Source organism: Osmerus eperlanus, chromosome 5 (assembly GCF_963692335.1).
Source record: "Osmerus eperlanus chromosome 5, fOsmEpe2.1, whole genome shotgun sequence".
Lineage (NCBI taxonomy): Eukaryota > Metazoa > Chordata > Actinopteri > Osmeriformes > Osmeridae > Osmerus > Osmerus eperlanus.
Window position 1 is genome coordinate 1595344 of NC_085022.1, and position 12686 is coordinate 1608029.

A 12686-nucleotide genomic window follows, 5' to 3' on the forward strand; every position below is an offset into this window, starting at 1 on the left:
CACACTGCCTCCCTCACACTGCCTCCCTCACACTCTCTCCCTCACACTGCCTCCCTCACACTGCCTCCCTCACACTCTCTCCCTCACACTGCCTCCCTCACACTGCCTCCCTCACACTCTCTCCCTCACACTCTCTCCCTCACACTGTCTCCCTCACACTCTCTCCCTCACACTGCCTCCCTCACACTCTCTCCCTCACACTGCCTCCCTCACACTGCCTCCCTCACACTGCCTCCCTCACACTGTCTCCCTCACACTGCCTCCCTCACACTCTCTCCCTCACACTGCCTCCCTCACACTCTCTCCCTCACACTGCCTCCCTCACACTCTCTCCCTCACACTCTCTCCCTCACACTGCCTCCCTCACACTCTCTCCCTCACACTGCCTCCCTCACACTGTCTCCCTCACACTGCCTCCCTCACACTGCCTCCCTCACACTGCCTCCCTCACACTCTCTCCCTCACACTGCCTCCCTCACACTCTCTCCCTCACACTGCCTCCCTCACACTGCCTCCCTCACACTCTCTCCCTCACACTCTCTCCCTCACACTGCCTCCCTCACACTCTCTCCCTCACACTGTCTCCCTCACACTCTCTCCCTCACACTACCTCCCTCACACTCTGTCCCTCACACCGCCTCCCTCACACTGCCTCCCTCACACTGCCTCCCTCACACTCTCTCCCTCACACTGCCTCCCTCACACTGCCTCCCTCACACTCTCTCCCTCACACTGCCTCCCTCACACTCTCTCCCTCACACTGCCTCCCTCACACTGCCTCCCTCACACTGCCTCCCTCACACTCTCTCCCTCACACTGCCTCCCTTACACTGCCTCCCTCACACTCTCTCCCTCACACTGCCTCCCTCACACTCTCTCCCTCACACTGCCTCCCTCACACTGCCTCCCTCACACTCTCTCCCTCACACTCTCTCCCTCACACCGCCTCCCTCACACTGCCTCCCTCACACTGTCTCCCTCACACTGCCTCCCTCACACTCTCTCCCTCACACTGTCTCCCTCACACCGCCTCCCTCACACTGCCTCCCTCACACTGCCTCCCTCACACTCTCTCCCTCACACTGCCTCCCTCACACTCTCTCCCTCACACTGCCTCCCTCACACTCTCTCCCTCACACTGTCTCCCTCACACTGCCTCCCTCACACTCTCTCCCTCACACTGTCTCCCTCACACTGCCTCCCTCACACTGTCTCCCTCACACTGCCTCCCTCACACTCTCTCCCTCACACTGTCTCCCTCACACTGCCTCCCTCACACTCTCTCCCTCACACTGTCTCCCTCACACCGCCTCCCTCACACCGCCTCCCTCACACTGCCTCCCTCACACTGCCTCCCTCACACTCTCTCCCTCACACTGCCTCCCTCACACTGCCTCCCTCACACTCTCTCCCTCACACTGCCTCCCTCACACTCTCTCCCTCACACTGCCTCCCTCACACTGCCTCCCTCACACTCTCTCCCTCACACTGCCTCCCTCACACTGCCTCCCTCACACTCTCTCCCTCACATTGCCTCCCTCACACTGCCTCCCTCACACTCTCTCCCTCACACTCTCTCCCTCACACTGCCTCCCTCACACTGCCTCCCTCACATTGTCTCCCTCTAACTGTCCACTGACGAAGGACATCATGTGTTTGGGTGAAATTCAGCATGAGCGATGATGATTTATTTAGTAAGTGGTGTTTTGTTTTGTTCATACAGGGGGCGGGAAGTTTGTTGTTGCTGTTACCGCAGTAACTGTGACTTCTAAAGGCAAGACCGCCATTGCTGGAGGTGAGATGTCTGTAGCTGGTTTAACGTAGGAAACATTTATATGTCCACCTTCCTCAGCCCTGGTCCTCAGGACCCACTGCCCTGCATGTTCGAGGTGTTTCCCTGCTCCAGCAGAAGTTTGATAACGACCCCTTCATCAGGTGAGTTGGAGCAGGGAAACATGAGGAACAGGGCTAAGACAGGCTGGTTTATCATATTAACGTAGCAGCGTCATTTGTTGGGTGTTTTGAAATGTGTTAGAGCTTGACTTGGCTGCGCTGAGGCTCTGGTGGAATTCTCATCTGAAGGTTTTTTTACCTGATGTTGTGAGCTGTTGTGATATTTGCGTGACTAAAGGAGTTGAGTTGTGTGCTGAACCATGAAGCGTGTGTCTGACGATGTCAGGTCTGGACTGCAACAGGCTGGACTACATCTGATCAAGCTGGATGGAAGCTCTTATGACAGGACACAGTCTAGATAAATAAATAGTTTATTGTTTTCTGCACAGTTAACAGCACTCCAATGACAGTTCCAAACCTTTATTGATGCAGCGGCAAAAACAAAGTGCTTGTATTGCATGTGCATTGAGAAACACAAAGAACTAGAGAGGGTACAATTTCTGGGGAAATTGTAGGGTGTGCTTGCTTGCGTCGGTTGCACAGGGGTCCGTTTTTGAATGACATTTTTACAACTGATATTTCTGTATATTTTATATAAAAATGCATACTTATTATTTATAAAGATTACATAGATTTAAAAGCATTTTTTTTTTGCTGCTCATTTACAACTGAAAATACGAGTGAAGTGTAGAATGAAATAGATGTCTTCTCATTTCCCCTGCAAGAGGCTGCCTCATCGTTGAATCAAAACGAATAAATTTGGCAGACCGGTGTAAAAATTGACCTAATCTCTATGACTTAAACGTCATTTTAAGTTTTTCCCTTCTCATGATATTTTCAGGCATTTAGCCTACTCATTGCATTCATTCATTAATAAAGAACCCCCTTTGAAGATTATTCTACGACGTTACCCGGCAGTAGAAGATGGAATCGCGATTCAAACAGTACCATCTGCTAACTGAAAATATGCCCCCCAAAACGTAAATAAGCTTGACAGTTATTTAGTGGAAAATCTCTCATTCATAAAAAGCTCACTGGTAGCGATCATTGTCAGTAACAACGCAAAATGCGATATAGCCCTGTGTGGAGAAGCTGCCCCGGTAAATTGTACTACTACGGTACAGTACTAGACTACTGCTGTGTTCGTCTTGGTAGCGATTGCGTTGGTTGAATTGGATTTAACGTTCCGTTGTACGGTTTAGGCTGAAATTAATTATTTTCATGAACAGATTGACAACGTTTAGGCTGTGGCAATGAAGTTCAGGTTAGTAGTTAGATAGACTTTTGATTTAAGTAAGGGGAGTGCCGAACATGTTCTGTCGCCGTTTGACTTCCTAAACAGTTGTGTAGATGTTTGTGTAGTGTCTCGCGTAGGCTACAGCGTTGCAGTGAGCTACAGTACACTGGTTTGAAACCACAGGTAATGGTAATTTCACCAACAAATCGTTTACTAATGTCAGAATAAATCCTACAACGAAAATGTATATGTGAGGAATGTTTATTTTAACGATTGAAAACAGATAACGCTACATCATAGACCACTGTAGTATGTGTTGCCCGGGCAACACAGGCTAATGTCATGATGCTAATACTTCAGTGAAATAGTAGACTACTGTTTCCGAAAGTAGATGTACTTCCTTAATAATATCAGCTTATATTGTACATTACACATCACAATTGTGTGTCATATCACAAAGTAAAATTAGTAAATAGTTATCACCCTGGCCTCTTTGCTTGTGGCGTTTTTGCAGCTGCCTTGCAGTAAAGCTATAGTTAGCCTAGCTATCCCCCAAGTTAACAGATGCGAAACGAATGTTCTGCCAAAGGTAGTCACGCGTGTTTTCGTGACGTTAGTGACGTAGTGACGTTAGTAACGTCAGTGACTGTGGCTAGCAAATTAGCCACCGTTAGCTTCACTTTTCGCCACAAAAACGTAACTTGAGCCTAAACCATGCAACGGAACGTAAATCCCAATAGAAGCAACTCAATCGCTACCAAGACGAAACTTTTGACACCTAGGTTGTCTATGTAGGCCAAATATTGACTGAGTTTTAGGGGGGCAAAAAGAATAATAATAATATATATGTGAGAGAACAAAGGTTGTGCTCTCGCCGAAGGCTTGAGCACACCCAATTAACAAACTTGCACACCGTTCAGAAAAGAGAAATGAGTTCTTATAAGAATATAATTTTTGGAGAATCTGTTTTGTTGATGCTTTGCTGCTATACTGCAGGGGAGGAGGTTTCATTACTTCCAGACACTTTTTGAAGACGGCAAATCTGTCCCCCTCCACGTTTTTATTAAGAAAATAACATAATCAATGGCTGTATCCAAAAAGCTATCCCATCTACATTTGAAAACAAACCTTCTCCCCTGCTGCACTTTATAGTATTATACAGATTTGGGCAGAATATTATCTCATACACACATTCACATATGGAGTATGCTGTTTTGGTGTGACTAGGCCTCGTCCAGGCGTTACTTGACTGCATATCAGCTGCTGCTGTACTGCTGTTGTCCTCTAGAGGGCAGTATCATTCTAAAGTCTGCTTTAAGAGTTGTGAGTGTGGTATACTGTTATATACCACACCTACTACAGGCTATTACAGTATATGTCTATGTGAATGTGTCTGCAGGTTTGAACATTTTTCGACTTTTAGGGATTGAACCAACAACACAATACTAAACTGTTTAATTTCTTAGGACGTTTATGATTGACTGTTGGTTTATTTTGATTTGACTCTAACTCAGTCAGAGGAACAGCAGTTGGTTCAGTATTTTAAATAACACATGACATGAAAATGCAGATAGTTTAGGCAAAAATAGGAGAGAAACACAGCACAGTCAGGTGTGATTCTCGGTCAAATGACTTGGGCTTGTTAAGGTTAAGATTTAGCCTCAAACACAAAGTTGGCCAGATCACAAACAAACACAAACGATAAAAGTAAGATGTATAAAGGAAGGTGTCTTAGTCTCAGCTCTGGAGCTGACCGAGGCCCACAGGGAACACATAGACACGGTCGGAAGAGCTGCAGGGTTCCTGTTGCAGCAAGAGATGACTTCCTGTCTTCCCCCTCCCCCCTGCTGCTGGGCGCTCGGGCACAGCAGGAAACCTCTCTCACTCCCTCCCCTAGAACCACCCTGAAGAGAGAGGCAGCAAACTCAATCACCCAGAATTCTCAGCGTGGGGAATTGTAGTCTTACAAGCAGGCTTGGGTTAAAAGCTGCTGATTCGGTATCCGTGGACGATCCCGCTGGCCTCTTTGGGCCCCGGCTCCTCCAGGGAGTCCGGGGAGGAGGCCGTGGCGTCCTCAGGGTCGTTGTCGGCCACGGCCTCCGCCATCAGAGGCTGCCCGCGGTTCTTCAGCTCTCGTTGGTACTTGGCCATGAGCAAGGCGTAGATACAGCCGTAGGTGGCTGCTACCACCATCATCACACACACCACCCCACACACCACCCCCGCCACGATCTGCGTGCTCGCCGCCCGCCGCACGCTGGCCGTCCGGTGACGCTGGCGGGCGCAGTCCTCTCCGCCTCCCGCTTGGTTGGCGACGTTGGCCCGGCCGATGCAGGGGGGCCGGCTGCCCCGGGGGTCCAGGGGCCGGTAGACGGGGCCCTTGGCCGGGGGCTCCTGCTGGAGGCAGTAGTTGAACATCTCCACGGGAACGCTGCGAATGTCCCGGCCCTTCAGCTCTCTGGGGAGGCTGCACCGGACCTCGTCCACCTGGCCGTCTGGAACACAGAGACAAGGACCCACTCAAAACCATCAGAATCAATGTCATTCCTGGTGTGTTTACTAAGTACCTCACAGCCCCCAAAATACCTCATAACTCGATAGAGAATGTGACCACATACAGCAATGTGTGCTGTAGTTGCCCCCCCAGCGCCCCCCTGTGTGCTGTAGTTGCCCCCCCAGCGCCCCCCTGTGTGCTGTAGTTGCCCCCCCAGCGCCCCCCTGTGTGCTGTAGTTGCCCCCCCAGCGCCCCCCTGTGTGCTGTAGTTGCCCCCCCAGCGCCCCCCTGTGTGCTGTAGTTGCCCCCCCAGCGCCCCCCTGTGTGCTGTAGTTGCCCCCCCAGCGCCCCCCTGTGTGCTGTAGTTGCTAACCCCTGTACAGCATCCACTCCATCCAGTGCTTGAAGTCCCTCAGCTTGCAGTCACAGTCCCAGGGGTTCCCCTCCAGCTGGAGCTGCTGCAGGCTCTCCAGGGGCTCGAAGGAGGCCCTATCCAGGGCCCGCAGCCTGTTCCTGGCCAGAGACAGCCAGACCAGGCCCTGGAGCCCCTCCAGCAGGCTCCCAGGCAGGGCCACCAGGCCGTTGTAGGACAGGTCCAGGCCTTTCAGCTGCAGCAGGCCCTGGAACAGCTCCGCGCTCAGCCCCCGCGGGGCCCCGCCCTCCTGGGGCTCCGTGAGGTTCCTGCGCTCCACCGGCAGACGGAGCGGACCCAGGAAGTTCCCCGACAGGTTGAGCCACTGCAGGGAGCCCAGCCCTGAGAAGGCTCTGGGCTGGAGGCTGCTGAGCTGGTTGTTGGACAGATCCAGGGCCTCCAGGAGGGGGAGGTCTCCCAGGTCCCGAGCGCCCAGGGAGGAGAGGTTGTTGTGAGGTAGTCGGAGGACGAGGGTGTCGGAGGGGAGGAGAGGCTGAAGGGCGGTGAGGTAGAGCAGGCCCAGCCCAGAGCAGTCGGTGATGTTTCCGGAGCAGGTGCAGAGGGAGGGGCAGCTTCTTGCTGCGCCTGCTACCCCCAGCAAGACGAGCAATATGCTGGGCAGGGCCGCACAGCCTGGGGGGGGAGGAGAGACTCATCAATTCAATATCGATAGTTTCTCAACTGTAAACCATTCACAAAATCCTCCTTGAGTGCCAGATATATGAGTTGGAGAGCAAACAGCAGCTTGGAAAAGTTCTGCTGTGTCATTCTCTGGATTCTGTGTTTATCATTTCCGCCCACTTACCCACTCTGCCCAGGTGGGCGTTCCGAGGACAGGCAGGAGGCCACATGCCTGTGATGCCCTCCCTGGTGCCCCCTAGACCGGCCCTAGCACCCACTGCCTCAGTGCTTCTGGCCCTCCTTATGACGGGAGGGAGAGGGAGGGAGAGAAATACAGAGAGAGGTTGAGATTGTCATCAATGAGACATCAAACGAGGTGTTGATTGGGGTATGTGTGATGAAGATGTTTGGCAGAAGTAATGATCCAGCTGAATCCTCTGCACCATACACGTGGTGTTTTTCTAGAATGCCCATTTGGAAAACCTTGAATCGTTTTTTATCCGACTTTTCAATTTGCATTCGAGATACAGTAGACAAGCTTACAGTAAATGCATCTCTGAACTGTATGTAAGCCAGGCAGGGCCCTCACGGCTCCTTCTGTTCTCAGGCGCTTTGAGGCGGAGAGAAAGCAGCTCCATCCGGCTTGCGTCGGTGACTGCTTTAGAGAGCTGCTTTAGAGCGCTGCTTTAGAGAGCTGCTTCAAGGTCCTCCCTTTATCATCTCTCCACAAAGAGCGGCACTCAGCCTCTCTCGTGCGCCTCTTTTCAGACGCTGCTCTTACACACACGCACATAGTCCTTCCGCATGAGCTGGAAAGTGGCGCCCAAGCCTCCGGTGTGGAGGAACCCTCATTAACACGGTGTGTGTGAGGAACCCTCATTAACACGGTGTGTGTGAGGAACCCTCATTAACACGGTGTGTGTGAGGAACCCTCATTAACACGGTGTGTGTGAGGAACCCTCATTAACACGGTGTGTGTGAGGAACCCTCGTTAACACAGGTGTGTGTGAGGAACCCTCGTTAACACGGGTGTGTGTGCGTGGCCAAGGTGTGGTCAGGTGGAACTGAGGATGACGGATGTTGTGTGGTGTCTACTGTACGGGGAGAGGCCCTAACGCAGCGACCCGGGTGCGAATCTCGCCCAGGCCATTTCTGCATGTCTTTCTCTCTCTCTCTCCCCCTCTGTCTCTTTCTCTCTCTCTCCTCTACATCTCTTGTCAGTCTCAACAGTCTCACACAGCTAAGGAAAGGCCCAAAAATATATCTTTAAAAAAGGGTGGGATCAGGGGATAAGTCAGTGACACGGTGATCTAATGGTTCGTCATCAATAACTCACTGGTGTCAGCTGCCCCTGGTCCTGATCAGGACACGTGAGACCTGAGTGTGTGGTCGGGTGTCTCTGCGGTTAGGATGACTCCTCTCAGATGGCCTCTTCTATTTCCAGGTGTGTTTACACCTGATCGGAGTCAAACCTCTTGACCCACATCTCTCGCTGCTCCCCTGGGGCAGTGAGACCTCCCAGCCCACAGTCTGGACAGCCTTTACATAAAGGGACGTCCACCTTTAAAGGTGAAAATCTCTGATCCAAACGTTACTAAGCTAAAGGAAGACATGAGTCCATCCCACCTTGTGGTGTGATGAGAGACTGCGCTCCCCTGCGGAGCAGTTTAACCATCCTGGAGGAGGACCAGTCAGGGCAGCTTAACCAGCGCCATGGGAACCAGTCAGGGCAGTATGGAGATGATTGTATCTGTAAACGGAAGCTATGGGCTCTCTGTCTGTTTTCTGGTCAGTCTGTTTGCTGGTGTGTTGGTCTGTTTGCTGGTGTGTCGGTCTGTTTTCTGGTCAGTCTGTTTGCTGGTCTGTCCGGTACTAAACTACTTCACCAGTGGCAAAAACCTTCTCTACCCGTGCTGCACTTTTATCGATATCCTAAATTCCATCATGTGTGCAGTAGTGTGACATTGCTTTGTGTCCAGGTAGACAGCATCAGACGTGGTCTCTGTGTCCTGGACCATGTAGGAGCCACCAGGACACACAGTGTGTGTGTGACAGCACACAGTCCACCAGGACACACACACTAACAGCACACAGTCCACCAGGACACACACAGTGTGTGTGTGACAGCACACAGTCCACCAGGACACAAACACTAACAGCACACAGTCCTCAGACACTGGTTTTTCATCTCTTTTAGACTTATGTTTGGAGCACAAATAATCACACTGAAAATGACATAAACGCATACTTACGCACAGTCTCACACACACTGTACACAAACACACAAAGGTACTGTACACACACTGTACACAAACACACAAAGGTACTGTACACACACACACTGCCCTAAGATGAGGACTATAAAATAGGTTAGATTTAGAGTGAGGCTGTTGTATGTCATTTTCTCTTTATACAGCTTTTAACAGACGAGGCTTCTGGCCATTCTCTTTCCATTTATTCATCCACACACTAACGCTCTCTCTCCTCTCTTATCTCTCTCTCTCTCTCTTAACTCTCTCCTAGTTCTCTCCAGACTCCCTCTCTCTCTCCTTCACTCTCTTTCTCTCTCGTTTACTCTCACTTCATCTCTCTTCTATCACTCAGCCTTTCATCTGGCTCTTCCTGTGTTCTCTGGCCTCCTGGCCCTCTCGGCGGACGAGCCGAGCATCCTGGCTCGTCCACGTAGTCATCTGTCACAGAGGCAACACGAGACTGATGGATTTCAACAGATTCTCAGGAGCCACCAATCTCTGACTCAATCCCGAGAATCTAAGTAAAGCTTGAACAGGAAGACACTACAACAACAAGATCTGGCATCAATAATTAAGTGTCCTCTCACTCAGAGCAGGGCAGGGCTGGCACCTGAAGTGTCCTTTCACTCAGAGCAGGGCAGGGCTGGCACCTGAAGTGTCCTTTCATTCAGAGCAGGGCAGGGCTGGCACCTGAAGTGTCCTTTCACTCAGAGCAGGGCAGGGCTGGCTCGACCAGCACCTGTGTGGACACAAACTGGTCGTCACAGATTCCCCTTCAGTGCAGTCCTGGGCTCCCCCGTGTGATCTCACCAGGGGGTCTGTTAGAGAGGATCACCTGCAAGTGCCCCCTCAGTCCACCACACACACACACACACACAGACTGGCAGGTCAGGAATGTGCAGCAACATATTCTGTCTGAGATTAGAACCAGTAGCTCAATCCTCAGTGAGTTGGACGATAGGTGTGATATAGATATTGTGATATTGTGGCTGTAGATATTGTGGTACAGATGGAGGCTGAACACACATGAGTCCCACCACACATGAACAAAACCCCGATTATATGTTACTGTATCTGGATCCCAAATATTTTAATAATTTTTCTCACATGGATACTTTCTATCTGCAGTCTTTTTACCATGCACAGCCTACAAGCTACTGCCACTGTACCTCAGTGTCCCAAAGCATATGGATTAACTCTGTCTGTACCCTGAGGGAGACAGTAACGGTCAATAGTTGCTCTCCCTGATTATAGTGGAGCGACAACAAGGATCTTGCCTGTGAAATTCACAATCCCAAAGAGCACGCAAACATTTACATTACATTTACATTTAGTCATTTAGCAGACGCTCTTATCCAGAGCGACTTACAGTAAGTACAGGGACATTCCCCCGAGGCAAGTAGGGTGAAGTGCCTTGCCCAAGGACACAGTGTGATTTTGCACAGCCGGGATTTGAACCGGCAACCTTCTGATTACTAGCCCGATTCCCTAACCGCTCAGCCACCTGACTCCCCAAACAGGAAGCAAACAGGAATATTGATTATACATGTGTATGTACACAGGAGGGAACAACGTTCTTTACACAGATACTTCCACATCAGCTGCAGGAGTGTGTAAACATTGCACACACACACACCTAAACACCTTCACACACATCTGCACGTACCAAGTCCAGCACTCACCATCTGCTTTCAGAAGTGTGGAGGGAGTTGTGATCGCGGCGCCTGTAGTGTTTGTGCGGGAGGAAGGTTTCTCTGCTCTCGTCCTTCCTCAGAAGATGACAGAAGATCCTCCTGCTTCCTCCTGTTCAGTGCTGTGTCCTGTCTGCAGACCTCAGTGTGCAGGGGCTTTGAAGGGCAGCGTTCCTGCTGAAGTAACACATTCTCTGGCTCCTGCTCTGTCCGTAGCTGACCTGTCTCTGAGCACAGCTCCTCACTTCAGTCCTCTTTCCTCGGGGTCGTCCAGGCGGTCAGACTGCTCCTCTGTGCAGGAGCTCTGTCGTTCTGAGGGGGAGGCTGTGTGTGTGTGTGTGTGAGAGAGAGAGAGAGAGAGAGAGAGAGAGAGAGAGAGAGAGAGAGAGAGTGTGTTTGCAGGAGATAGTTAACACTCTGTAGTTTCAGCAGGACGGCACTTGTCTTCTGAGATCCTGGGTGAGCACCGTACGGTACCGTAAATGTGAGTGCTCTGTTTGTGTGTGTGTGTGTCTGAGTGCACTAAGCTGAGGTTGATAAAAATAGCAACATTGGAGTATGTTCCAGCTGTGCGAGCTCTCACTGAATGAGAGGTTGTGAGTGTGTGTGAGTAAGAGGGAAAATGAGGGAGGGAGGGAGGGAGGGAGGGAGGGAGGGGGGGAGGGAGGGAGGGAGGGAGGGAGGGGGGGAGGGAGGGAGGGGGCATCAGCTGATATAGCCCAGTGCTTCATAGAGGAGGCTGATCCAAAGCTTGAACACTAGGCTGAGAATCATTCTGCCCCAAAAGAATAGAGTGAAGGTCATTTGTGTGTGTGTTTGTTGTTGTGTGTGTGCATGGTTGAGTCTCGTCATTACTGTGAACAGTTAGTGTGTGTATGTGTGTGTGTGTGTGTGGAGGACCCACTGCAGCTGAAACAGTCAAATCACCTGCAGACTGGCTGCAGAGACCCTGTGACATCACCACATAATTACGGGGCTCACACGCTGCCCTTGACTCATGCTGCTGTGTCATTGGTCGCTCTGTCATGCTGGGCGGGGTCTGTGTGGGGTGGATGAGCCTGCCGGTTGGCTCTCGTCCAAATCCGAACCAATCAGAAGTCATCAGAAAAGTAATTTGAAGGTGTCATCGTGTTGCTGTAACCCTGTTGAACTGGTTAAACATCCTCAGCGTAAACACCGTCCACCCGCGCCATCGGAGAGCTAGCTTTAGGTGATGTAGCAGGTGGTGTAGCAGGTTGAAGCGGTGTTTGTGAAGGTGGTGGTCGCATTGTCAGTCAGAGGACACAAGTTCGAAACCCAGTACATGAAGATCGGGAGGAAGTCACACTGACGAGCGACGCATGCTGCGGTGCTGCACGGTCCTGTCAGGGCACGAGAGCTGTAGTGGTGTCTGGGTGGAGGAGTGCACAGTCTGGGTGGAGGAGTGCACAGTCTGGGTGGAGGAGTGCACAGTCTGGGTGGAAGGGGACACAGTCTGGGTGGAAGGGGACACAGTCTGGGTGGAGGAGTGCACAGTCTGGGTGGAGGAGCACACAGTCTGGGTGGAGGAGCACACAGTAGAGGATGTGCCTAACTAGACGCACTGTGGATGATGGTGATGATGTGTGGGTGTTTAGGTGTGGGTGTGGATGTTTGTGTGTATCTGTGGGTGTGTGGTTGTGTAGGTGTGCGTTTGAATGTTTGAATGAGAATATTTGCTTTCTTTTTGTCACGGCTGTGCCAGTAGAAGCAAACATACTCCATCACCTCCCTGCAGCCCTGCAGACCCCTCCAACACACTCCATCACCTCCCTGCAGCCCCGCAGACCCCTCCAACACACTCCATCACCTCCCTGCAGCCCTGCAGACCCCTCCAACACACTCCATCACCTCCATGCAGCCCCGCAGACCCCTCCTGGTAGAGACAGCCTTGTTACTGTCCTGCTGTCGCCCACAGCTCCTCTCTGAACGCCAGCGTGTGTTTACAGAAGCCTCCCCCCACCCAGACAAGGCTCACCTGTATCACACGCTCTCTGTGTTTGCTCAGGGGGCATTAGCATGCAGCCAGCAGGAGCCAGAAGGGGCTCGGCACCCAACAGCCCAAAGG

General features: G+C 51.6%; 2 protein-coding genes across 3 annotated transcripts in view; one reads left to right on the plus strand and one right to left on the minus strand.

Annotated features, from left to right (window-relative positions):
- Window positions 1–12686, plus strand: part of cacna2d4b (calcium channel, voltage-dependent, alpha 2/delta subunit 4b) — a 44824-nt gene that overhangs the window by 23382 nt on the left and 8756 nt on the right. For both annotated transcript variants that reach the window (XM_062460959.1, XM_062460960.1), the window contains exon 25: window positions 1724–1795. In XM_062460959.1, coding sequence (XP_062316943.1) covers window positions 1724–1795 — 72 coding nt within the window. The remainder of the gene's footprint in view (window positions 1–1723; window positions 1796–12686) is intronic.
- Window positions 5070–6929, minus strand: LOC134020748 (leucine-rich repeat and transmembrane domain-containing protein 2-like). Its single transcript, XM_062460961.1, has 3 exons — window positions 6842–6929; window positions 5998–6669; window positions 5070–5625 (listed from the first exon to the last, which is right to left on the minus strand). Exons 1-3 carry the CDS (start codon window positions 6885–6887, stop codon window positions 5111–5113), a joined length of 1233 nt encoding a protein of 410 aa, XP_062316945.1. The 5' UTR covers window positions 6888–6929; the 3' UTR covers window positions 5070–5110.

Bases quoted from the DNA above. Each gene is read 5' to 3' on its own strand.
- LOC134020748 (XM_062460961.1), bottom strand. From the start codon at position 6,887: ATGTGGCCTCCTGCCTGTCCTCGGAACGCCCACCTGGGCAGAGTGG. The intron at 6,670-6,841 runs GTAAGTGGGCGG...CTCCCCCCCCAG, and splicing joins CGCCCACCTGGGCAGAGTGG to GCTGTGCGGCCCTGCCCAGC. The intron at 5,626-5,997 runs GTTAGCAACTAC...TCTGTGTTCCAG, and splicing joins GGAGTGGATGCTGTACAGGG to ACGGCCAGGTGGACGAGGTC.